This window comes from Thalassophryne amazonica, chromosome 9, assembly GCF_902500255.1.
Source record: "Thalassophryne amazonica chromosome 9, fThaAma1.1, whole genome shotgun sequence".
NCBI lineage: Eukaryota > Metazoa > Chordata > Actinopteri > Batrachoidiformes > Batrachoididae > Thalassophryne > Thalassophryne amazonica.
In genome coordinates, this window is record NC_047111.1 from 57,025,484 (window position 1) to 57,050,036 (window position 24,553).

Genomic DNA, 24,553 nt, shown 5'->3' on the forward strand with positions numbered 1-24,553 from the left:
GAAAGGCATATTATCTCAGATATTTACAATAAAGTGCTCACAAAGACAAAGTCGGTCCACAACTGCTAGCAGACAATACCTGTGGCTGGTAGCAGCTCTAGACGCAGCAAGCAATGCAATAAAATATGATGCTGTGACTGGTCAAAATCTTCTTCCTTTGCTTTTCGGTAGGCACAGATTTACTTTTAGATTTTACATACATCTGAATGACAAATCATACCAATGTACTTTGATGTCAAAATGCATGCCTGGTACAAAAAAATGTGTGTAGGCTGGTAGGTCTAAAAAATCGTAAGCAATGAGAAAATACCTGTCTGCTGCGCCTTCTCCCTTCAGGGTAACAAAGGCATACTGTCTGAGCAAGGAGCAGGTGTTGATTTCTCCATATGGAGCAAAAAGCTTGTTGAGCTCATCATGTGTTGCATCCAAAGGAAGGTTTCCCACAAACAATTTAATGTTTTCACCACTCATTTCTGTATCACCCAGGTACCTGCAGAACAGAGAAAAACAAGCAGTATGCATGCCACATTAAATGATCTGATTATTTCCTCCCTGAAGCTCACAGCACTATTGAGAGATGTTTTGTTTGACAATACCAGCTGATATATTAAGTATGGACTTATGGGATTAACACTACAATAAGTCATTTGAGCTGAAGGATTTTGGCACTGAGTCAGCTAGTTGAGGAGTTCTGTCACAACAGTTATGTTGACATTCTGTATGACATATAGACATGACCTTGAAAAATTTTCTGACAATGATGTTGACCATTGTGTTTTGGAAATTGGATGAATGTCTTATAGAGGTGCTGTGCACCTGTTTTATCTTATCCACTCACTAGTATGTTCAAATTATTAGTTTTTTAAATTGCATTTTGATTAAATAGGATTCTGTGTTTTCTGACATTTTAAATTCTTTGTAATTTAACAATTGTGACTATTCAATTCTGTGGCATGTTTATATCTTCTAATGACTAAAGTATTCAATTGTATGTGTATTTTATATGTATTGTACATTGTGTGCCAGTGCAAAAGTGTAATAAGCTAAATCAACTAAAACATCAATTGTTACTATATACACATAAATGAAAAAATAAGTTCTAATAAAATGTATAACAAGCTAAGTTCATCTTATTAAATATATACAGACAATTAAATACAACTAAATATATGAAATCGGCTTGACTAAAATTTACTAAATTATACAACGGGCCTTGTCTGGAGATTATTTGATGTGAGGTATCTTACGGCTCAGATAGTTTAGCACAAAGGCAGCAGAAACGGATCAAAGAGATTTTGAGGCAAATTACGCAGCTGTTATTTGTTTATGCCAGCAAAGACTCATTAAAAACGAACGTAAAACGGGCGTAATGGGCCAAAGTGATCAAAGTTCAGCAGCTACAGCTTGCTAATGACAGCTCGCCATTTTGTTTAACATCAACGTTAATGGTGCACAGCTAACGCGAGCTCGCGCTAACTAGCTAGATAGCTAAAGCTAAGCTAACATGATTTTTACCAGAGCAACTGAAAAGCGTTAAGCTCTAAACGAGTGGTTCTATATGTGTATATATACACTTGTAAGGTATATGATGAGCAATAACACGAAATAATGCATTTTGTAACTGGACATGAACTGAAACGGCTATATAAAATACGTCAGCATAAGATCACACATCTTACCTAACGCGGTCCCTGAAGCTCGAGTAGGTTTCAAAAACGTCACATCCGGATCCGGTTTGTTTGGCCAAAAGGGCGCACGAATAGTATTCTCTTCTTTATGGATAATTTTAACCCCTCAATCTCAGACATGGTAAATGTATCCACAGTAGTAAGTGGAGAAAAAGAAAACCCTCCTTTGACTGCTTCATAAATGAGTTAATTTTTTTCCTATCTCTTAAAAAATAAAACTGGCAAGATTGCTAATAAGATCAGTGCTGACTTCTCATATTTTTGTTATTTCGATTCTGGCCTGTGTTGTGTCCTTGCTCCAGTTTACTGTCTATTTACATTTGTATGATCTATACTTTTGGAAAGATGGATTTTTTAAAATCTAATTATTTATTTTATTTATAATTCCCACTAGTGTTGATCTGTATTTTTGAATTAACCTGTTCCTGAGTATGCTGTTTTTGCTGTGGTATGTTTATTCTCTATCAGTTTTTGTGTAACTTTTTCTTTGTCTCAGATCTGTCAATAGTAAGTCCCTTCGGCTGCTCCCTTGTTTGCACTCGGGGTCGCCACAGCAAATCCAAGGTGGATCTGCATGTTGAATTGGCACAAGTTTAATGGCGGATGCCCTTCCTGACACAAATTATGAGGGCTGTCCATAAAGTATAGGTCCTTTTTATTTTTTCAAAAACTATATGGATTTCATTCATATGTTTTTACGTCAGACATGCTTGAACCCTCGTGCGCATGTGTGAGTTTTTCCACGCCTGTCGGTGACGTCATTTGCCTGTGAGCACTCCTTGTGGGAGGAGTCGTCCAGCCCCTCGTCGGAATTCCTTTGTCTGAGAAGTTGCTGAGAGACTGGCGCTTTGTTTGATCAAAATTTTTTCTAAACCTGTGAGACACATCGAAGTGGACACGGTTCGAAAAATTAAGCTGGTTTTCGGTGAAAATTTTAACGGCTGATGACAGATTTTGAGGTGATACTGTCGCTTTAAGGACTTCCCACGGTGCGAGACGTCGTGCAGCACTCTCAGGCGCCGTCGTCAGCCTGTTTCAAGCTGAAAACCTCCACATTTCAGGCTCTATTGATCCAGGACGTCGTGAGAGAACAGAGAAGTTTCAGAAGAAGTCGGTTTCAGCATTTTATCCGGATATTCCACTGTTAAAGGAGATTGTTTTTAATGAAAGATGTGCGGGCGGATTGCAGCGTCGGCTCGCAGCCGCCGCGACGCTCCGCCACAGGAAAAACACCTCCGTTGGAAGCCTTAAGGACAAGTTGGAACATGTCCAGCTGTTAAACAATTTCTCATATACTCACTCCACTGAAAGCCATCAAAAGCCGCCTGGATTTTACAAATGGTTATCAACACGGAGGTGTTTTTCCTGTGCCACCGCACCGCGCCGGCTGCATCCCGACGCGCGGACCCGTCCGCACGTCTTTCATTAAAAAAATCTCCTTTAACAGTGGAATATCCGGATAAAATGCTGAAACCGACTTCTTCTGAAACTTCTCTGTTCTCTCACGATGTCCTGGATCAATAGAGCCTGAAATGTGGAGGTTTTCAGCTTGAAACAGGCTGACGACGGCGCCTGGGAGCGCTGCACGACGTCTCGCTCCGTGGGAAGTCCTTAAAGCGACAGTATCACCTCAAAATCTCTCACCAGCCGTTAAAATTTTCACAGAAAACCAGCTTAATTTTTCGAACCGTGTCCACTTCGATGTGTCTCACAGGTTTAGAAAAAATTTTGATCAAACAAAGCACCAGTCTCTCAGCAACTTCTCAGACAAAGGAATTCCGATGAGGGGCTGGACGACTCCTCCCACAAGGAGTGCTCACAGGCGAATGACGTCACCGACAGGCGTGGAAAAACTCATGCATGCACACGAGGGTTCAAGCATGTCTGACGTAAAAACATATGAATGAAATCTATATAGTTTTTGAAAAAATAAAAAGGACCTATACTTTATTGACAGCCCTCGTATATATATATATATATATATATATATATATATATATATATATATATATATATATATATATTATTATTATTATTATTACTAGCATTAGTAAGTAAGTAATTATTGCTGCTATTACTAGGCTATGGTTTGTGCATTACAACATATCACCTGTGATTAGCAGAGCATGCACAGGCATAATGGAGACAGTGAGTCAGTCAATCAGTCCGCAAAAGTTCTCCAACTCCATATTACTACTACTACTGCAGTTGAGATCGTCTCTGAAATTTTGGAATTCTGACAGAAACAGGTGAGGATTTGTGAACATTCTATTTTGGACCATTTTGTCTTATACATAATTTGCAAGTATTCTTTTATATATTAGTTTACGTATGTGTGCACAGTAGGACATATCTGTGCTTGTTCATGTACTGGAAAGTAGGCCTTTTATGTGATTTATGAAGATTTGTTGCTAAACACTGGTCCCGATGACCACTGGTCACCATTGCTTGTTTCATCCTACACAGTCAAGCCCAAGTTTACTTCTCCTTCTTCAACTGTAGAATACATTAAAAAAAATCGATTTTTATAAAGGAAATATAACATTTGTTTCCAGGTGAGAAAAGGGCTGCTTTCAACCTGACAAAAGCTTTGCAAAATCCACAGGCTGTGATTGGTCAGAATCGCAAATTTGCAACGTTTTGGCAGGTTGAACGCAGCCCAGGTGGGTGGGAGGAGCTACACGCCGGAGACGTCTCCGCGGCAGCAGCGCACGTTATGACAGGCCGGAGTGGAAAGAGAAGACAACTTTTATCGTTGTGAAGTTGCCGGAAGAATAACGACATGCTATCATGAACTGGACATGTGGCGAATAAACAGAGAGCAGGCAAAGAAATGAACGAGTCAGTTAACACGAGGATCATCCGGTTATAAAGTAAGTGCAACAGAACAGAAGTTCGTGTGCGCCACAGATGTTTTTTTTACAGGAATGCGCGCTGCAGAACCACAGATATTAACTTGACGACTCTTTTTTCATGTTTTATATCCTTTGTGTTATCTTGCGTTATATGCCCTGTTTTAGTTGTTTTTTTAATCTTTTGTATCACATAGATTAGTTTTAATTTAAGATGTCGGAGCTGTGCTGCACTTTTCCAAGTCTGGACTTGCTGTCCAATCCAGGCAGATTTGTTACCTGTGTGTGCGTGTATGTGCGCCCTCCTCTTCCTGTTGTATTAATGTGAGCCACGGAGACACAGATAATCAACACCTGTATTATGTACCTTAACAGTATGGCTGTAAATGTTTGGTTGTAGAGCTATGAATGACAGATTTGAACCTTGCTGTCAGTGGCGGCCGGCCCATAGGGGGCGCTCGGGCGCTGCCCTCCTAGATGTGGAGGGGAAAAGTCATAATATATATATTTAAAAAGTATTATCAGTGTCAGTTTTACTTACTTGTATGTGCCTATATGTAATATGTATGATTAAAGCAACACTTCCTCCAACTGACTCTCATTTAACAGTGCATTTCCACCGACAGGAGCAGAAAACGTACGTTCCTCGTCTTGGGAGATCATTCAAAGCGCCCTTGAAGTGCAGTGAAATAACCAATCGTATGTAGTTACTAGGGAAAATTAATAAATATTTGGCAAATCAACATTGCCAAAATTAATGGCGTTGGGGCGCCGGAATTTTAGCCCTTGCTACAAAAATGCTGGAACGTTAGATTACAGTCAGTGATACACGTGACGCTGCAGCAGGCAGGAAGAGCGACGACGACATTTGGGTGATATTTATTTATTTTTATTTTGTCTCCGTGTGTTTTGCTGGAGTAAGTTGAAGAACTCTTCGGAGGTTTAAAACGGGACAAAAGTCATCAAATCAATGACACCAAAGTTTGGCGGGGATCCTTTTGGAGGCACATGGAGGTGCACACATCAGATCTTTCTCGTGGTTTAATGACAGTTGCACATCCCGGTTGGAGGAGAGACGTTTGTCTGACTCGTTATAAACCGTGTCAGGCTTCATTCACACTGTCAGCGCGCACACGTCACGGAGGCTGCTGATCTGCGCTCTTTACTGCGGGGTGGAAAGGAGCGCATCCACCTCTTCAGGTGAGCTGACGAGCTGCTCGGATTTATTCCCGAATGTTGCTCCTGATGTGGAAATGAGGGTGAAAATTTAAGATAAAACGAATGAGTGATGTTTTTTGTTTGTTTTAGGGGGTCAAAGCTGTGATCTTTATTGGGACAGCAGACCAGTTATAATGGTAATAGGGGAGGCCGGGGCTGTTTGTAACAGTGTTCAAAGCTGCAGCCATGCTGGCATTTTGATTTCACTTTACAAGTTATGAGGATCATAAGAGAGAGAGCATATCTCACCCATATTGGTCTCTCTTCATTGGCTTCCTGTTAATTCTAGAATAGAATTTAAAATTCTTCTTCTTACTTATAAGGTTTTGAATAATCAGGTCCCATCTTATCTTAGGGACCTCGTAGTACCATATCACCCCAATAGAGCGCTTCGCTCTCAGACTGCAGGCTTACTTGTAGTTCCTAGGGTTTGTAAGAGTAGAATGGGAGGCAGAGCCTTCAGCTTTCAGGCTCCTCTCCTGTGGAATCAGCTCCCAATTCAGATCAGGGAGACAGACACCCTCTCTACTTTTAAGATTAGGCTTAAAACTTTCCTTTTTGCTAAAGCTTATAGTTAGGGCTGGATCAGGTGACCCTGAACCATCCCTTAGTTATGCTGCTATAGACATAGACTGCTGGGGGGTTCCCATGATGCACTGTTTCTTTCTCTTTTTGCTCTGTATGCACCACTCTGCATTTAATCATTAGTGATTGATCTCTGCTCCCCTCCACAGCATGTCTTTTTCCTGGTTCTCTCCCTCAGCCCCAACCAGTCCATCAGAAGACTGCCCCTCCCTGAGCCTGGTTCTGCTGGAGGTTTCTTCCTGTTAAAAGGGAGTTTTTCCTTCCCACTGTAGCCAAGTGCTTGCTCACAGGGGGTCATTTTGACCGTTGGGGTTTTACATAATTATTGTATGGCCTTGCCTTACAATATAAAGCGCCCTGGGGCAACTGTTTGTTGTGATTTGGCGCTATATAAAAAAAAAATTTGATTGATTGATTGATTGATCAGTCCACAGAAGTGAAATATTCTTTGGAGTATTCCACACTCTAAAACAAATTATTTGCTCAGTTTAAAAACAAAACAAAACCCTAAAATAGCAATTTGCATGTTTTTTAAAGAAATTCTAACTCAGCCACTGAGTTCACGCAAGACACTTAACAGTCAGACAAACCCAAGGTTAGGAACGCATTTAATTAAGTGGTTTTGTATACTTAATTTGCTTTGTCCTCTACACTGTTAATTAATTTTAACCAATTTAATTTAAAGGTTTTGGTGTTATTAGTTAGTCAAGTATTTAAGTTTTTCGAGCTTCTTTTTTGCCTCCATTCCACTCAGTAATGTTCATGCAAAATATTACCTTAATTTTCTCTCTCTCTCTCTCTCACTCACACACACACACACACACAAACATTTTCTCTCTCTCTCTGTCTCTCTCTCTGAAGGTGGTGTGAACATTGTACATAATGTTCTTTTGTCAATTGAAGAATTTTTCCACGTTTTTAAAGAGTGTAAATTTGGTGATATTTTCTATTTTGTTAAGGTCGGTGTCATTGTGAATCCCAGGATCTGTTTGTCTGAAGATAATGGCAGTGCAGTACAGTTTGGTGTACTGTGTGTGTAATTGGTGTCAAATGGTGAAATGTTCTTTGCTCAAGAACTTGAGTGTTGTATTTGATACTGTTCCTTTCCAAAGTAGAAATGGGGCCTAATATAGCTGTAAATGGTTAACTTGATCTGTAAAACTGCTGATTTTGAGAAGGACATGAAATGATTATTGTGGAATTGTAGTAATTTTCCGACTGTTCACTTGAATGCCTGTACTGGACAAGGCAAGGGAATCTATTGGCACAGCAGCCCCACCAAGACTGTTTTTCACCAGCCGCCACTGCTTGCTGTTCTTGAACGGCTGGAACCAACAGGCCCATTGGAAGGGCAGCGTAAGAGCGACTGTTCATTGCAGTGGATTGTCTGAGAACTGGGTGAGCAGTATGAATGAGTCTGCCTAGAGGGTGTCAATTTTCAGATCTCGCAGCACAGCGACCTCTTCGAAGTTTTGCGAGATTTTGTGGGAGTTGAAACCTCAGTAGGGTGAATGTGTTGTGAAGGTGTCGTAGCACGGACCCACAACAGAGGGCGCAAATGAACGGACAATGAGTAAGCCAAAAAGTAACAATTTAATGTTGTGATAATACACAACTAAATTCACAGAATTTGCACAGTCAATTAACACCAGGTGACGTGTGGGCAGGCTCGAAGATAGAAGACCCCCGACGAGAGAGAAGCCGCGTCCCACACAGCTTCCACCACCAACGGCCTGAAGAACACCGGAGCCGCCAAGTCCCGAGTCCCCAGGTGGCCTCTGTCTTCGGCTGTCGACCCTGGTACTGCTGGCAGAAAGCAGAGATAAGATGTATGAGTGTGAGTCCGCACACTCAGTAATCCACAGTCCAAACACAGTTAGGAGGGAGCAGCTCCACCTCCAATCACACACACTCGTGCAGCTCCTGGTCAACCACTTATCTGGGTTGGGGTGTGAGGCGAAGCCGTCGCTGTCACACCAAACGCCAATCCTCCAGATAAGGAAACACTCCAGGAAAACGGCTGCAATAGAAGTTCAGGTTATTACACACAAAGTGTCTGTCAGCAGAGAACTTACCTTTCCAATGGTAGTCGATTTCTCGGCGGGGAGGTGGAGTTGCAGTCCGGCTTAAGTAGTGGTGTAGATGAGTGACAGCTGGTGTGATGAGTGACAGCTGTCACTTCTTCTGGGTCTGGCGCCCTCTCGTGCTTGGAGCCCGCACTCCAAGCAGGGCGCCCTCTGGTGGTAGTGGGCCAGCAGTACCTCCTCTTCAGTGGCCCACATAACAGAATGCTTAAATTCTTTGAGATATTACTTGACAGTGGTTTGACGTGGCACAGGCTACATTGAAAACTGGCAATAAAACTGAATATTACATGTATTATACCAAAGGGGCCCATTACTTATGCAACCCATCATCTTGGCTTTTATATTTTTAATTAATTTATAATCAAGTTGTAGAGATTTGCTTTCAGCTTTAGTTTATGGAAGATAATTTTAGAATTTTTTATATTGAAAAGCCTGATTTACTTTTTGTATTTGAAATGGCATAAATAAATTAAAATGTGTGAAATACCAAAGGAAAGAATTTGCAAGGCACTGTAGATATGGTCTTAAGGGGAGGAATGTGGAATGGCAGATGTGGTAGATTTTACAGAACAGATGGAAATGACCATTATAAATACTTATTTTAAGAAGGAGGAAGAGAACAGGATGATGTATAAGACTGGATGAAGGGACACACAGGTGGACTACATTCCATGTAGGAGATGTAACCTAAAAGAAATTTGAAACTGTAAGGTGGTGGCACGGGAGAGCTAGACAGCATTGGATGGTCATTTGTAGGATGACTTTGGAGATGAAAATGAGGAAGAGAGGGAGAGCTGAACCCTGGTGGAAGCTGAAGGAGGAAGACTGTCATGTTAAACAGTACTGGATCAAGATGAAAACTGTATTGCAGATGGGTTAAGGAAGACAGCTAGGAAGGTACTGGGTGTGACATTTGCACAGGAGGAGGAAGTCAAGAAGACTTTGGTAGTGCAATGAAGATGTACAGGGGGAAAAAGGAGAGAGGTTGGTTTTAAATAAAGAACTGAGAAAGTTGGATAGATGACAAAAGTATACAGGATTTCTGTGTTTCATATGCAAGCTCATTTCCAGTCATGCACTATTTAACCATCACAGCCCTTTACTCCAGTGCCAGATTGTCTCACTTGTGTGCCTGTTCTGTTTCTTTCCCCATATTTGATTGCTGATTTCCGTTGCCTCCTTGTGTCTTCTGAGTTTAGTTTGCCATTCCTTATTTGGTATGTTTGATTTCTGTGTTCTGACCCTCTGCTCATTGCAGTGGAGTCTGTTTGTTGCTACCCTTTGTGGACACTGTTGCCTTTGGAAGTGCTTTACTGTGTACCGAAGTTGTGTCCTCGATCACAGCATCAACTTGCTTCCATATGGACACCACTGTTGTACAGATAGCTGCTTCAGTTTTTTTTTGTTTTTTTTAACAGCTGCAGTTCCTTCTGATGCAAATAAACACTGAACATTTCACTGGTGTTTTCAGGTCATGGATCTCCAGTTCTGCTACAATCTTTACAGTATTGAATTATGGTATCCTGACATTGTGCACAATGAGCTAAATGTGGTTTGTCGTCTCAGTTTCAACTTTCCTGCTATAAGTTACTCCATGTTCTGTCAGTCTTGTTTTGCTGATGGAATGGGTATATCAGATGGACATCCAACTGAGTGTGGCCTGCTTGAGTTTTCCCATGTAGAGATCATGGTGTTTGAGCGCACTGGCATACCAAATGTGGTAACACCAAATTTTGGTGCTTTGGCTAACTATGTAAAACCAGCTGTCAAGAATTTGGGAGTGATATTTGACAGCTGTTTGAGGTTCGATCAACAGATAAATTCTGTTGTCAAAGCTAGTTTTTTCCAACTTCGCCTTTTGGCTAAAATAAAGCACTTTCTCAGTAGACGTGATCTTGAGACAGCCATTCATGCTTTCATCAGCTCCAGACTTGATTATTGTAATGCACTTTATTCGGGCATTAATCAGTCATCTCTTGCACGTCTCCAGTTGGTGCAGAATGCTGCTGCTCGTCTTTTGACAAACACTTTTAGACGTGAGCATATTACACCCGTCCTGTACTCACTCCACTGGCTTCCAGTTCGTTTTAGAATTGATTTTAAAATTTTAATGTTTGTTTTTAAAGCTATTTATGGCCTTGCACCTCTCTACTTGTCTGAAATTTTAACTTTGCGCACCTACAGTAGGACATTAAGGGCGTCTGGCCAGCTTTACTTAGATGTTCCAAGGTCAAGATATAAACGCTGGGGTGATCATGCTTTCACGGTAGCTGGCCCCAGACTGTGGAACAAGCTACCTCTTGAGTTACATACTATTCCTGACCTAGCACTTTTTAAATCTAAGTTCAAGACTTATTTATTTAAACTGGCTTTTAACACTTAGTGGGGAGGTGACATGTTCTGTTATTTTTATGTTCTTTTTTATGTGTTGTTTTAAAATTTTATTTTATATGTGTTTTATTTTTGTAAATTTGTGTTTTTAATGTTAAGCACTTTGGACACCAGTCGGTGCTGTAAAGCGCTTTATAAATAAATGTTGGTTGATTGATTGATTGATTGATGTAAAAAGAACAAAAACTGAAGTTTTTCCTTACCACTGTTGCCAATGTGAGCGGTAATGGCATGGGCAAGATCTAGACCACTTGTGTATAGACTTTGAGATGAGTTATGTTATAATTTGATGCTTTTATAGTATAAGCAAAATGAATCATACACATGGCTGAAAGAGGTTTCTTTGTAGGGTGGTTGGACTTTCTTTTATTGGTAGGTTAATGAGCTCTAAAATTCACAATGTGCACACATGAAGGTGGTTCAGGCATCTTAATGGGATGCTTCCCGCTGAAGGCTTTTCAGTAACATCCACCTGGAATCAGATCCATAACACACTGGAGGGAGTACATATTGTATATTCAGTACTTTAACATTTCCCATAATCCCCCTGTTGGCCCCCTGCGCTTCCCAGAATGCACCACGGCACCAGCAGAGCTCCGGCGTCTCACAGCGCATGTAAACAATGGCTAACGAGGATGTGGATGGCGTTGATCCAGTGAGTTCACGGGTGATCACGATGATGACATGTTCTCCCAAGTTGAGAAGGTTATCTAGAGGAGATGTAGCACCTGTGATGGACTTCTGCCATGCCCCGATGTTGTCTTGTTGTCCAGGCTTCACGAGGTGTGATTACATTGTGCCCAGAAACAGAACTCTGCTGAAACTGACCTTTCGCAAGATGGTGCGTGATTCACAACTGCAAAACAGCGAATGGCCTGGAAACCCCTTTTGGATCCCTGAGAACGGAGCACGAGGATGTTGCTCGGTAAAGGGAGATCTTTGCTAGCCTGATTAGCCTGCTTCCACTACATGTTAAATTGTCCAGGATATGAACGAGTATGGATGGAAGGATGGACTAATGGATCGAGAATCTCCACAAACTTGACAGAAACCTCTATGGAGTCTTTAATTCAAAAGGTCAGTCTATTTTGTCCAGTTCTTCTGAATGTAGAGACTTACATAATTTAGTGACACGGCTCATAACCCTTACATCAGAAAGTAGATGACATCAGGCATTCTGACTGTACAAACTCCTGAAAATGGCAATAACATCATGATCTGAAAAATCAGATGGTGGTGTTAGAAAATGGACAACAATAAGCATCTTGACATGTTATTGCACATAAAGTTAACCTGTTGTTTCAGGAAGTTTGCTTTGTGTGGATTTTTGTTTTTTGTGTAGATGGCACACCAAGAGGAACCTCTCTATGACTTCCCAGAGCCCACCCAGCCATCAGAGAACAGGTTTTTGGGACATCAAAGAGGGCATGGTTCCCTAAAGAGCATCAGCATTCTGGACCGTCTGCTGCTGACAGTTCCTGTGTGGTTTCAGCTGTCAGTCAACGCTGCAACAGCACTGCATATACTGCAGAGGGAACCACCTGGGGTCAGTACCACTCACAAACAAACAAACAAACAAAAAAAAAAACAACACATGTACATTGGTTGTCAGAATATACATTTATGGCTTCATACATAAGCAGGCACAGGTTTATATTTTCTTGCAATCTTATCCATTCTCCTGCAGACATTTCTGGTACGGAAGTCACGCACATCACAGAGAAACGTGCTTTGTGTTCGGCTGGTAGACAACAGTGTGCCTTGCTTTGTTCAGCAGTTTTGCATCCGAGAGGAAAACTCCAGTAAGAGCTTGACACTCATGAACCCTGCACAGTTTCAGTTTTGAGATCTGATCCCAGTTAGCCACAAACCATCCAATATGCTCAGTTGAATTGTATATTTTCAGTCATAACAGGGTCCAAATGGAGTGAAAGGACATGTTAACTTTTAAAAGGTTCTTCTTACATGGTGTGTCATTTAGTGGATGCTGTCACTGCACTGTTTGTTGCTGGTTGTCAAATTACAGCACATCACTGGCAGGTTTAATCAAAATAACTAAAATGGGGCATTTAAAGACTGCAACACCTGTGCTTCACCTTTGAGGATTCATGCAAGTTATTGCTTTGTGATTCAGTGATCCTACAGTATTTGGTAAATGGTACAACCCCAATTCCAGTGAAGTTGGGGCATTGTGTGAAATGTAATAAAAACAGAATACAATGATTTGCAAATCCTTTTCAACCTATATTCAATTGAATACACCACAAAGACAAGATATTTAATGTTCAAACTGATAAACCTTATTGTTTTTGTGCAAATATTTGCTCATTTTGAAATGGATGCCTGTAACATATTTCAAAAAAGTTGGGACAGTGGTATGTTTACCACTGTGTTACATCACCTTTCCTTCTAACAACACTCAATAAGCATTTGGGAACTGAGGGCACTAACTGTGAGTGTCATCATTGGGTATAAAAGGAGCATCCCCAAAAGTCTCAGCTGTTCACAAGCAAAGATGGGGCAAGGATCACCACTTTGTGAACAACTGCAGGAAACAGTTTAAGAACAATGTTTTTCAACGTTCAGTTGCAAGGAATTTAGGGATTCCATCATCTACAGTCCATAATATAATCAGAAGATTCAGAGAATCTGGAGAACTTTCTACACGTAAGTGGCAAGGCTGAAAACCAACATTGAATGCCCGTGACCTTCGATCCCTCAGGAGGCACTGCATTAAAAACCAACATCATTGTGTAAAGGATCTTACAGCATGGGCTCAAGAAAACCATTGTCAGTTAACACAGTTCATCGCTACATCTACAAAAATATAAACGCAACACTTTTGGTTTTGCTCCCATTTTGTATGAGATGAACTCAAAGATCTAAAACTTTTTCCACATATGCAATATTACCATTTCTCTCAAATATTGTTCACAAACCAGTCTGAATCTGTGATAGTGAGCACTTCTCCTTTGTTGAGATAATCCATCCCACCTCACAGGTGTGCCATATCACCATGATTAGTGCACAGGTGTGCCTTAGACTGCCCACAATAAAAGGCCACTCTGAAAGGTGCAGTTTTATCACACAGCACAATGCCACAGATGTCGCAAGATTTGAGGGAGCGTGAAATTGGCATGCTGACAGCAGGAATGTCAACCAGAACTGTTGCTCGTGTATTGAATGTTCATTTCTCTACCATAAGCTGTCTCCAAAGGCGTTTCAGAGAATTTGGCAGTACATCCAACCAGCCTCACAACCGCAGACCACGTGTAACCACACCAGCCCAGGACCTCCACATCCAGCATGTTCACCTCCAAGATCATCTGAGACCATCCACTCGGACAGCTGCTGGAACAATTGGTTTGCATAACCAAAGAATTTCTGCACAAACTGTCAGAAACTGTCTCAGGGAAGCTCATCTGCATGCTCGTCGTCCTCATCGGGGTCTCGACCTGACTCCAGTTCGTCGTTGTAACCGATTTGAGTGGGCAAATGCTCACATTTGCTGCCGTTTGGCACGTTGGAGAGGTGTTCTCTTCACGGATGATGCGAAGGAGATGTGTTGCACTGCATGAGGCAAATGGTGGTCACACCAGATACTGACTGGTATCCCCCCCAATAAAACAAAACTGCACCTTCAGAGTGGCCTTTTATTGTGGGCAGTCTAAGGCACACCTGTGCACTAATCATGGTGTCTAATCAGCATCTTGATATGGCACACCTGTGAGGTGGGATGGATTATCTCAGCAAAGGAGAAGTGCTCAATATCACAGATTTAGACTGGTTTGTGCACAGTATTTGAGGGAAATGGTGATATTGTGTATGTGGAAAAAGTTTTAGATCGTTGAGTTAATCTCATACAAAATGGGAGCAAAACCAAAAGTGTTGCGTTTATATTTTTGTTGAGTATAAAAGTGCAAGTTAAAACTCTACCATGCAAAGCAAAAGCCATACATCAACAACATCCAGAAACGCCGCCACCTTCTCTGGGCCCGAGCTCATTTGAAATGGACAGACACAAAGTGGACAACTGTGCTGTGGTCTGATGAGTTCACATTTCAAATTGTTTTTGGAAATCATGGATGTCGTGTCCTCCGGACAAAAGAGTTAAAAGCATCTGATGCAGATGGAAAGCATTTGGATCTATTTCGTCTTGATATTTCATCAGGTCTCTGCAAAATTAAACCACTTGGTCCTTGAATAACACACAACCCTTCCACCATATTTAATCCACCAGTTTCTAAACTCACTCATCTTCAAACGCTTATCCAAGATCAGGTCGCTGGGGGCTGGAGCCTATCCCAGCAGTCATAGGGCATGAGGCGGGGTACACGGGCTGTAAACACACTTGCACCGCACGCACACCTACGGACAATTTAAAGTTTCCCATTCACCTAATCTGCATGTCTTTGGATGTGGGAGGAAGCCTTAGCACCTGGAGAAAACCCACACACACATTCAATCAATCAATCAATTTTATTTATATAGCGCCAAATCACAACAAACAGTTGCCCCAAGGCGCTTTATATTGTAAGGCAAGGCCATACAATAATTACGTAAAAACCCCAACGGTCAAAACGACCCCCCTGTGAGCAAGCACTTGGCGACAGTGGGAAGGAAAAACTCCCTTTTAACAGGAAGAAACCTCCAGCAGAACCACGCTCAGGGAGGGGCCGTCTTCTGCTGGGACTGGTTGGGGCTGAGGGAGAGAACCAGGAAAAAGACATGCTGTGGAGGGGAGCAGAGATCAGTCACTAATGATTAAATGCAGAGTGGTGCATACAGAGCAAAAGAGAAAGAAACACTCAGTGCATCATGGGAACCCCCAGCAGTCTAAGTCTATAGCAGCCTAACTAAGGGATGGTTCAGGGTCACTGATCCAGCCCTAACTACAAGCTTTAGCAAAAAGGAAAGTTTTAAGCCTAATCTTAAAAGTAGAGAGGGTGTCTGTCTCCCTGATCCGAATTGGGAGCTGGTTCCACAGGAGAGGAGCCTGAAAGCTGAAGGCTCTGCCTCCCATTCTACTCTTACAAACCCTAGGAACTACAAGTAAGCCTGCAGTCTGAGAGCGAAGCGCTCTATTGGGGTGTGATATGGTACTATGAGGTCCCTAAGATAAGATGGGACCTGATTATTCAAAACATTATAAGTAAGACGATAATTTTAAATTCTATTCTAGAATTAACAGGAAGCCAATGAAGAGAGGCCAATATGGGTGAGATATGCTCTCTCCTTCTAGTCCCCGTTAGTACTCTAGCTGCAGCATTTTGATTAACTGAAGGCTTTCAGGAACTTTTAGGACAATCCTGATAATAATGAATTACAATAGTCAGCCTAGAGGAAATAAATGCATGAATTAGTTTTTCAGCATCACTCTGAGACAAGACCTTTATAATTTTAGAGATATTACGTAATGCAAAAAAGCCAGTCCTACATATTTGTTTAATATGCGCTTTGAATGACATATCCTGATCAAAAATGACTCCAAGATTTCTCACAGTATTACTAGAGGTCAGGGTAATGCCATCCAGAGTAAGGATCTGGTTAGACACCATGTTTCTAAGATTCTAAGACTGCGTAACAATGAAAATTTAAGCAATGCCGTCTAATAATACTGCCTAAGGGAAGCATGTATAAAGTGAATAAAATTGGTCCTAGCACAGAACCTTGTGGAACTCCATAATTAACCTTAGTCTGTGAAGAAGATTCCCCATTTACATGAACAAATTGTAATCTATTAGATAAATATGATTCAAACCACCGCAGCGCAGTGCCTTTAATACCTATGGCATGCTCTAATCTCTCTAATAAAATTTTATGGTCAACAGTATCAAAAGCAGCACTGAGGTCTAACAGAACAAGCACAGAGATGAGTCCACTGTCTGAGGCCATAAGAAGATCATTTGTAACCTTCACTAATGCTGTTTCTGTACTATGATGAATTCTAAAACCTGACTGAAACTCTTCAAATAGACCATTCCTCTGCAGATGATCAGTTAGCTGTTTTACAACTACCGTTTCAAGAATTTTTTGAGAGAAAGGAAGGTTGGAGATTGGCTATAATTAGCTAAGATAGCTGGGTCAAGTGATGGCTTTTTAAGTAATGGTTTAATTACTGCCACCTTAAAAGCCTGTGGTACATAGCCAACTAATAAAGATAGATTGATCATATTTAAGATCGAAGCATTAAATAATGGTAGGGCTTCCTTGAGCAGCCTGGTAGGAATGGGGTCTAATAGACATGTTGATGGTTTGGATGAAGTAACTAATGAAATAACTCAGACAGAACAATCTGAGAGAAAGAGTCTAACCAAATACCAGCATCACTGAAAGCAGCCAAAGATAACGATATGTCTTTGGGATGGTTATGAGTAATTTTTTCTCTAATAGTTAAAATTTTATTAGCAAAGAAAGTCATGAAGTCATTACTAGTTAAAGTTAAAGGAATACTCGGCTCAATAGAGCTCTGACTCTTTGTCAGCCTGGCTACAGTGCTGAAAAGAAACCTGGGGTTGTTCTTATTTTCTTCAATTAGTGATGAGTAGTAAGATGTCCTAGCTTTACGGAGGGCTTTTTTTATAGAGCAACAGACTCTTTTTCCAGGCTAAGTGAAGATCTTCTAAATTAGTGAGATGCCATTTCCTCTCCAACTTACGGGTTATCTGCTTAAGCTGCGAGTTTGTGAGTTATACCACGGAGTCAGGCACTTCTGATTTAAAGCTCTCTTTTTCAGAGGAGCTGCAGCATCCAAAGTTGTCTTCAATGAGGATGTAAAACTATTGACGAGATACTCTATCTCACTTACAGAGTTTAGGTAGCTACTCTGCACTGTTTTGGTATATGCCATTAGAGAACATAAAGAAGGAATCATATCCTTAAACCTAGTTACAGCGCTTTCTGAAAGACTTCTAGTGTAATGAAACTTATTCCCCACTGCTGGGTAGTCCATCAGAGTAAATGTAAATGTTATTAAGAAATGATCAGACAGAAGGGAGTTTTCAGGGAATACTGTTAAGTCTTCAATTTCCATACCATAAGTCAGAACAAGATCTAAGATATGATTAAAGTGGTGGGTGGACTCATTTACGTTTTGAGCAAAGCCAATTGAGTCTAATAATAGATTAAATGCAGTGTTGAGGCTGTCATTCTCAGCATCTGTGTGGATGTTAAAATCGCCCACTATAATTATCTTATCTGAGCTAAGCACTAAGTCAGACAAAAGGTCTGAAAATTCACAGAGAAACTCACAGTAATGACCAGGAGGACGATAGATAACAAATAAAACTGTTTTTTGGGACTTCCAATTTGGATGGACAAGACTAAGAGTCAAGTTTTCAAATGAATTAAAGCTCTGTCTGGGTTTTTGATTAATTAATAAGCTGGAATGGAAGATTGCTGCTAATCCTCCACCTCGGCCCGTGCTACGAGCATTCTGGCAGTTAGTGTGACTCGGGGGTGTTGACTCATTTAAACTAACATATTCATCCTGCTGTAACCAGGTTTTTGTAAGGCAGAATAAATCAATATGTTGATCAATTATTATATCATTTACTAACAGGGACTTAGAAGAGAGAGACCTAATGTTTAATAGACCACATTTAACTGTTTTAGTCTGTGGTGCAGTTGAAGGTGCTATATTATTTTTTCTTATTGAATTTTATGCTTAAATAGATTTTTGCTGGTTATTGGTGGTCTGGGAGCAGGCACCATCTCTACAGGGATGGGGTAATGAGGGGATGGCAGGGGGAGAGAAGCTGCAGAGAGGTGTGTAAGACTACAACTCTGTCATTAGTAGTCATTATGTAGTATTGACTATTAAGTACATGTAATAAGTGAAGCTGCAACAGCACAACACTTTATTAATACCTCTGCTCCTTTGATTTTACCTCACATCCAGCTCTCTGCCTCGAGACTTCAGTCATCAGCTTCCCAGACCTCCCAAGACTTATTTCCTTCTACTGTGTCAGCCGGTAAAACCCGATCGTTGTCCTCATTACCCTCTCCTGTTCTCTCCGTCATCATTTTCATTGTTCTTAGTTTAAAACCTCTGAACCTTTTTTCCTTGCATGCAGTCCATGTTTCTATGCTGTAAATGTATATTGAGCTGCAAGAACTGATTGTGTGCATTTGTTTCAGAGATGTGTTGCCCTTCCCTCTGGAGCTCCCAGAAGCCATTGCAAGGGCCACATCTCAAAAAGAGCTGGAGTCAATTTCACATATGGGAATAGGTCAGTGATATAAGTCCCATCTGGTTCACATATAAGACACACCGACGTGCAGTCACCATTTAGTTTCTTATTGATAAGAGCATGGGATGGATTTGCTAGTACATACATTCAAAATAAAATAGAAACTTCAGAGTATCCATTGATTCTGCAAAGATCACAGCATCATCCACAACGTCAGGGTCAAAGTTCTCTTCGCTAATGAAAGCACCAAAGTCACAGATTTCCACAACCCTACCCAACACCCAGTCCATGCATGCATTGACCAGCGCAGGACTCAGAACACACCCTTGACAAATGCCAGTTTTCATGGGGAAAAACTCACTCTGCCTCTACTCTGGACAGCACTAATAGTATCAGTGTATAGGGTGGCTATGATGTCCAATAGGTTCTTACGGATCCCACAAATTGCTTTGTCCAGTTCATGATCAAGTTGGAATATGCGAAAATACTTCAACGTTGACCAGATTATAAAAAAAAAAAAAATCTGTTTTAACTTGTGCTGCTCCCATCCTCAAATTAACTGTTTTAATTTATTCTAGAATTCTGGAGTTCACATCTAAATGTCCGTGGTCCACGGGAAATGCCCAAGGCTCAGAAAGACAGTAAGTGGGAAAATCCTGTGGCCTTGGCTTCACTCAGTCCTGCCCCAACCACAACCTCTGCCATGCCACCTGATTTACTGTCCCAGTCCAAACCAGATGACCAGCTCACAACAACACTTCAGTCTGACAGTGTGGGAGAAGAGCTCAAGTCCAGTCCCACCCTGTTGGATGAGTTCTGTCCAATCAGGACACGTAGCCCCAGAGAGCTGGACTGTGGCTCTGGCCTGGGTGCACTCTGCTTCATCAACCCTCTTTTCCTGCACTCTCAGAATCCCTTATCTAGGCGACAGCTGTTCAAACGCAGTGTGAAGATTCGGGTTTCCACAGAACCACCTACCCTGCTGTCACCCCCACTTGAGCCACCTCCTCCACCCCCACTAATGCCCAAGACCAAGAGCAGATGTAAAGCTAAGAAACATGTCCAGCCCAGTCAAGGCCCAGAGCAGATCCACAGTCAGAACTCGGCGGACACAAGTCAGTCCACTCCCACTTACACAGGAGCTCAGGACAAACTAACTCACTCTGGGACAGGGACGCAAGATGCCCACAGTCAAGACCAGGTCCCCCTTCCATCCCAGAATTTTGACTTCCACTCTGAGGTACAGGAGCCAATGCACCAAGGAGCTGATGGAGGACATGCTTGGTTACCGACAGCAACAGTGATTGAGCCTCTCACAGATGACTTAGACTATATGCAGCCATCTTCAATGATCGCTTTCCCTCATTCTCCTATGCATCTTTTACCATCTGTCTGTTTGGCTGCACCTCTATCTCACTCCCCTGGCGCCTCCCCCTCTCTTTCACTCTATCAGTCCCCGTCTCCTGTCCCCTTTTTTCTCTCCCCATATGACTCTCCCAGCACTTCTCCTGCGATCTCGCCCTATCAGTCCCCATCTCCCTCCCCTAAAGCTGCATTTTCCCTCCCTCCTTTGCCCTCGCCATCCTTCTCTCAAGTGTCTGAAGAAGCTTATCACACACCTGCTACTCCTTCGAGACTAAAGCAGCAAATAAAAGAGGGCGATGTAGAAGAGGTGGCTGAGGATGTGAGGAAGGAGATTGAGGAGGAACAAAACAACGAGGGGGAAGAGAGTCTGTGTCTGGAAATTGTTGCTGCTTCATTAAATGACACAAGTGAGTGCAGTTCCTCCAGCAGTCTAGAGGAGGCAGCAAGGATCCCACCTGCCTCACCACTTCTACAGGATAATGTTCAAGGCCATGAACAAAAGGTTTATACCAACTGAAGCATTTTCCACAGTGATTCCTTTGACAAATTAAAACAACCGTTCCACCTATTTTGTGATGGTTGAGGCCAGTATATAAAACAATCATACAGGATACTGGCGACCATTTTTGTAACCACATAGCTAAGATGTTCTCCTACCCTTCGTGCCATCGACTTCAGTTCAGTCTGGTACTCCATTACACTCAATGTGCTGATATTTGTAACTTGCACGGCTCAGTACATCATAAGAGAGTGAGTGATTGTTAACATTATGGCATTATTGGATTTTGGGGGGGACAAAACAAGATGGTGATATTTTGCAGGATTTACGCATCCATCACCAAGACTACTGGAATTACAGTTCTTGCAAAAGCCTCACTGGAATGACTTACTGTGAGTAGCCAAAACCCAACAGTTGCTTTTCATCACTCAGTAGAAATGTTGTGAATTCGCTAGTGTTTTCTCAACATTGACAGTTTTGCAAATGTGAAATGGAAGCCCCAGCTGCTGTTGCATCTCCTTTTTCACTATTTTTTTTTTTTTTTTGTCAGTCACTTTGAAATGCCCAGCCTACTAAACAGTCATATTTCCTTTTTTGTTATTACATTTTTGTAACACCTTTACAAGCAGATACAGTTTTGAAAGCACTTCATTATGTGGACAGTCTGATAACTTCAACACAGCACACTGGAACCACTGAGGAGCAGAAGAAAAAAAGATTCCCTGGCTCAGTGAGGTCCTACAGGCTTTTAGGCGTAAGTGTACAAGTCTGGAGCACAGATGGTGTCACTCAGTGCTTGAGGTAGCCTGTCGTCTGTGACTTCAGTGTTCGGCGCACTATAAGATGCTTTGTTAGCTGTAATGACATCTTAATATTTCAGTGTAAATCTAGCATTGTGCCAAGTTCCAGAACACCTGCCTCTTAAAGGGAATGAATGATTATTTTTTTCATGTTATACTTAATATACATCCATAATTATCCCTTTGTGCCTTATTTTAAGATCAGATTTTCACTATGTAAACAGCAAAACGGAGTTGGACGTGCCCCAAATGCACTTGCACGATGTGCTTTAGACTGTTAAATCAGTAGGCTGTATAGCTTTTACTTATCATGCTCCTACTTTGAGTCAGAATGTGTTGGAGAATCCAGACTGAAAACTTGACTAGTAAATCTCATTTTTACTTATAGTAAGTATGAGCTTATACAGTGAGGCAAGTAAGTATTTGATCCACTGTCGATTTTGCAAGTTTTCCCACCTACAAAGAATGGAGAGGTCTATATATATATTTTTTTTAATCGTAGGTACACTTCAACTTTTGGGGGGGGAATCAGAAAATCACATTGTATGATTTTTTTTTTAAATCATTAATTTGCATTTTATTATTGCATGAAATAAGTATTTGATACAACAGAAAAACAGACCTTAATATTTGGTACAAAAACCTTTGTTTGCAATTAGAGGTCAGCTGTTTCCTGGAGTTGACCAAGTTTCCACACACTGCAGCAGGGATTTTGGTCAACTCCTCCATCTTCTCCAGGAAACTCATGTACAAAGACTTAACGTGGACTTTCTACTAAAAGTTGGCGTACGCCAAAACCTTGAAACTGGCGTAAGCACAAATATATTCAGATGTATGAAAGTGTGCATAGGCATGAATTCACATGTTCCGTTTGTACATCCCACTGAACGTGGAACCAAACTCCTCCCTGGCCATGCCCTACTTAAATATGCAATTTCATGTAAATAGGCCCTTGGAGCAGGGATTCCCCACGACATCACATCAGACAACATGAACACAGAAAAGAAATTATACTACATATGACTGGAAATGACGTGGAGACACGCAAGGACAGTTTATTTGGTACACTGTTAAATGGATTAATCATGAAACTAGAAAAATGTTCGTGGGAGCTACGTGTGTGTGTGTGTGTGTGTGTGTGTGTGTGTGTGAGAGAGGCCGCACACACACGCAGAACAGCGCGCACACATTAACGTTAAGGTGATGCGCGCCTCTGCTGACCATTCACAATTTACACACACGTTTACTGACAAATACTGAAAGCAGGAAGCCTGTTAAGAAGCTCTGCAGCTCACCATCAAGCAGAAATAATAAAAAAGACAATAATAATAATAAAAACATATTTGAATGCGCACATGCCCACTCTGGTTTTCGTAAACTACTTACAGAAACACCCCCCCCAATCGCACACTGTGCAGCCTCCAAGCGTGCATTTGCACTCCACATATGATTTGAACATTGATGGAATGAAAATGTTTCCTATTAATAGAAACAAATTCATCATGTGAAGGCGCCTTTATAGCAAAATGTGTGCAGTTAATAGCTCCGATTACATTCAGGGAAACCGGCTCTCGCTGCAAAATGCGCAGTAATGTTGGAATGTACCTGATGACATTTGGATAATTGTGTCTCAGCAGCAAGGTTGGCACACGCCTGACCGATCAGCCAACTCACACTGGAATGCCCCTGATGCCAGGACGCCCAGCGTGGTCAGCACTTGTGTGGGCACACGCCATATTGCGCTCTGGGCCAACCGCAGTTCTGTGCACAACTCCAGTCACAGTGGCCTTGGTAATCAAAATCGGTTTATGAGCCAATTATCCTCATTTGGAACTAAATGCTCACCTTCTCCGAATACATTGCACCATTTCCAGGTCCTCTAACTCCATTGGTAGTGTCATTTTACGCATCACTCTGTGCATGCTTTTATATCCATCCACATAATTGCAAACACGTGGGTGTGCTAAATGTTCATCAGTGTGTCTCTGATGAACACATCACTCTGATGACTTCTTGTTTTCACACTAACGGTTCCTTGCGTCACCTGTACATGTTGGAGATGGCACAATAGCTGTAGAAACGCGCGTACGCCAGCCAGGATTTTGTGTGATGCACCAAACATTTCCATGCTCACTTTTGATACATCTGTATGTGGCTGCAGCGACAATACATGACCCCATCCATCCTCCCTTCAATACGGTGCAGTTGTTCTGTCCCCTTTGCAGAAAAGCACCCTCATGTTTCCACCCCATGCTTCACGTTTGGGACGGTGTTCTTGGGGTTGTTGTCATCTTCCAAACACGGCGAGTGGAGTTGATACCAAAAAGCTCTATTTTGGTCTCATCTGACCACATGACCTTCTCCCATGCCTCCTCTGGATCATCCAGATGGTCACTGGTGAACTTCAAATGAGCCTGGACATGTGCTGGCTTGAGCAGGGGGACTTTGCTGCCCTGTAGGATTTCAAACCATGACAGTGTAGTGTGTTACTAATGTAATCTTTGCGACTGTGGTCCCAGCTCTCTTCAGGTCATTGACCAGGTCCTCCTGTGTAGTTCTGGACTAATTCCTGACCTTTCTCAGAATCATCCTTACCCCATGAGGTGAGATCTTGCATGGAGCCCCAGACCAAGGAAGATTCACAGTCTTCTTGTGTTTCTTCCATTTTCTCACCAAGCTGCTTGCCTGTTGTCCTGTAGCAGGTCTTTAGTTTTGTCCCTGGTGTCCTTAGACAGCTCTTTGGTCTTGACCATGGTGGACAGGTTGGAGTGTGCCTGATTTGAGTGTGTGGACAGGTGTCTTTTATACAGGTAACAAGTTCAAACAGGTGCAATTAATACGGGTAAAGAGTGCAGAATAGGAGGTGAATGAACAGG

General features: G+C 41.8%; 2 protein-coding genes across 3 annotated transcripts in view; one reads left to right on the top strand and one right to left on the bottom strand.

The window, feature by feature from the left end:
• Nucleotides 1-1,713, bottom strand: part of rbm14a (RNA binding motif protein 14a) — a 37,017-nt gene extending 35,304 nt beyond the window's left edge. For both annotated transcript variants that reach the window (XM_034178087.1, XM_034178086.1), the window contains exons 1-2: nucleotides 1,680-1,713; nucleotides 311-490 (exon numbers count right to left, since the gene is read on the bottom strand). In XM_034178087.1, the coding sequence (XP_034033978.1) occupies nucleotides 311-471 (161 nt within the window). In that variant the 5' untranslated portion in view covers nucleotides 472-490; nucleotides 1,680-1,713. The remainder of the gene's footprint in view (nucleotides 1-310; nucleotides 491-1,679) is intronic.
• Nucleotides 1,714-4,392: 2,679 nt separating this feature from the next.
• LOC117517165 (ras and Rab interactor 2-like) lies at nucleotides 4,393-22,128 on the top strand. The gene is made up of 6 exons (XM_034178090.1): nucleotides 4,393-4,561; nucleotides 12,164-12,367; nucleotides 12,509-12,623; nucleotides 18,722-18,794; nucleotides 18,961-19,052; nucleotides 19,592-22,128. Exons 2-6 carry the CDS (start codon nucleotides 12,164-12,166, stop codon nucleotides 20,893-20,895), a joined length of 1,788 nt encoding a protein of 595 aa, XP_034033981.1. The 5' UTR covers nucleotides 4,393-4,561; the 3' UTR covers nucleotides 20,896-22,128.
• Nucleotides 22,129-24,553: the final 2,425 nt, after the last annotated feature.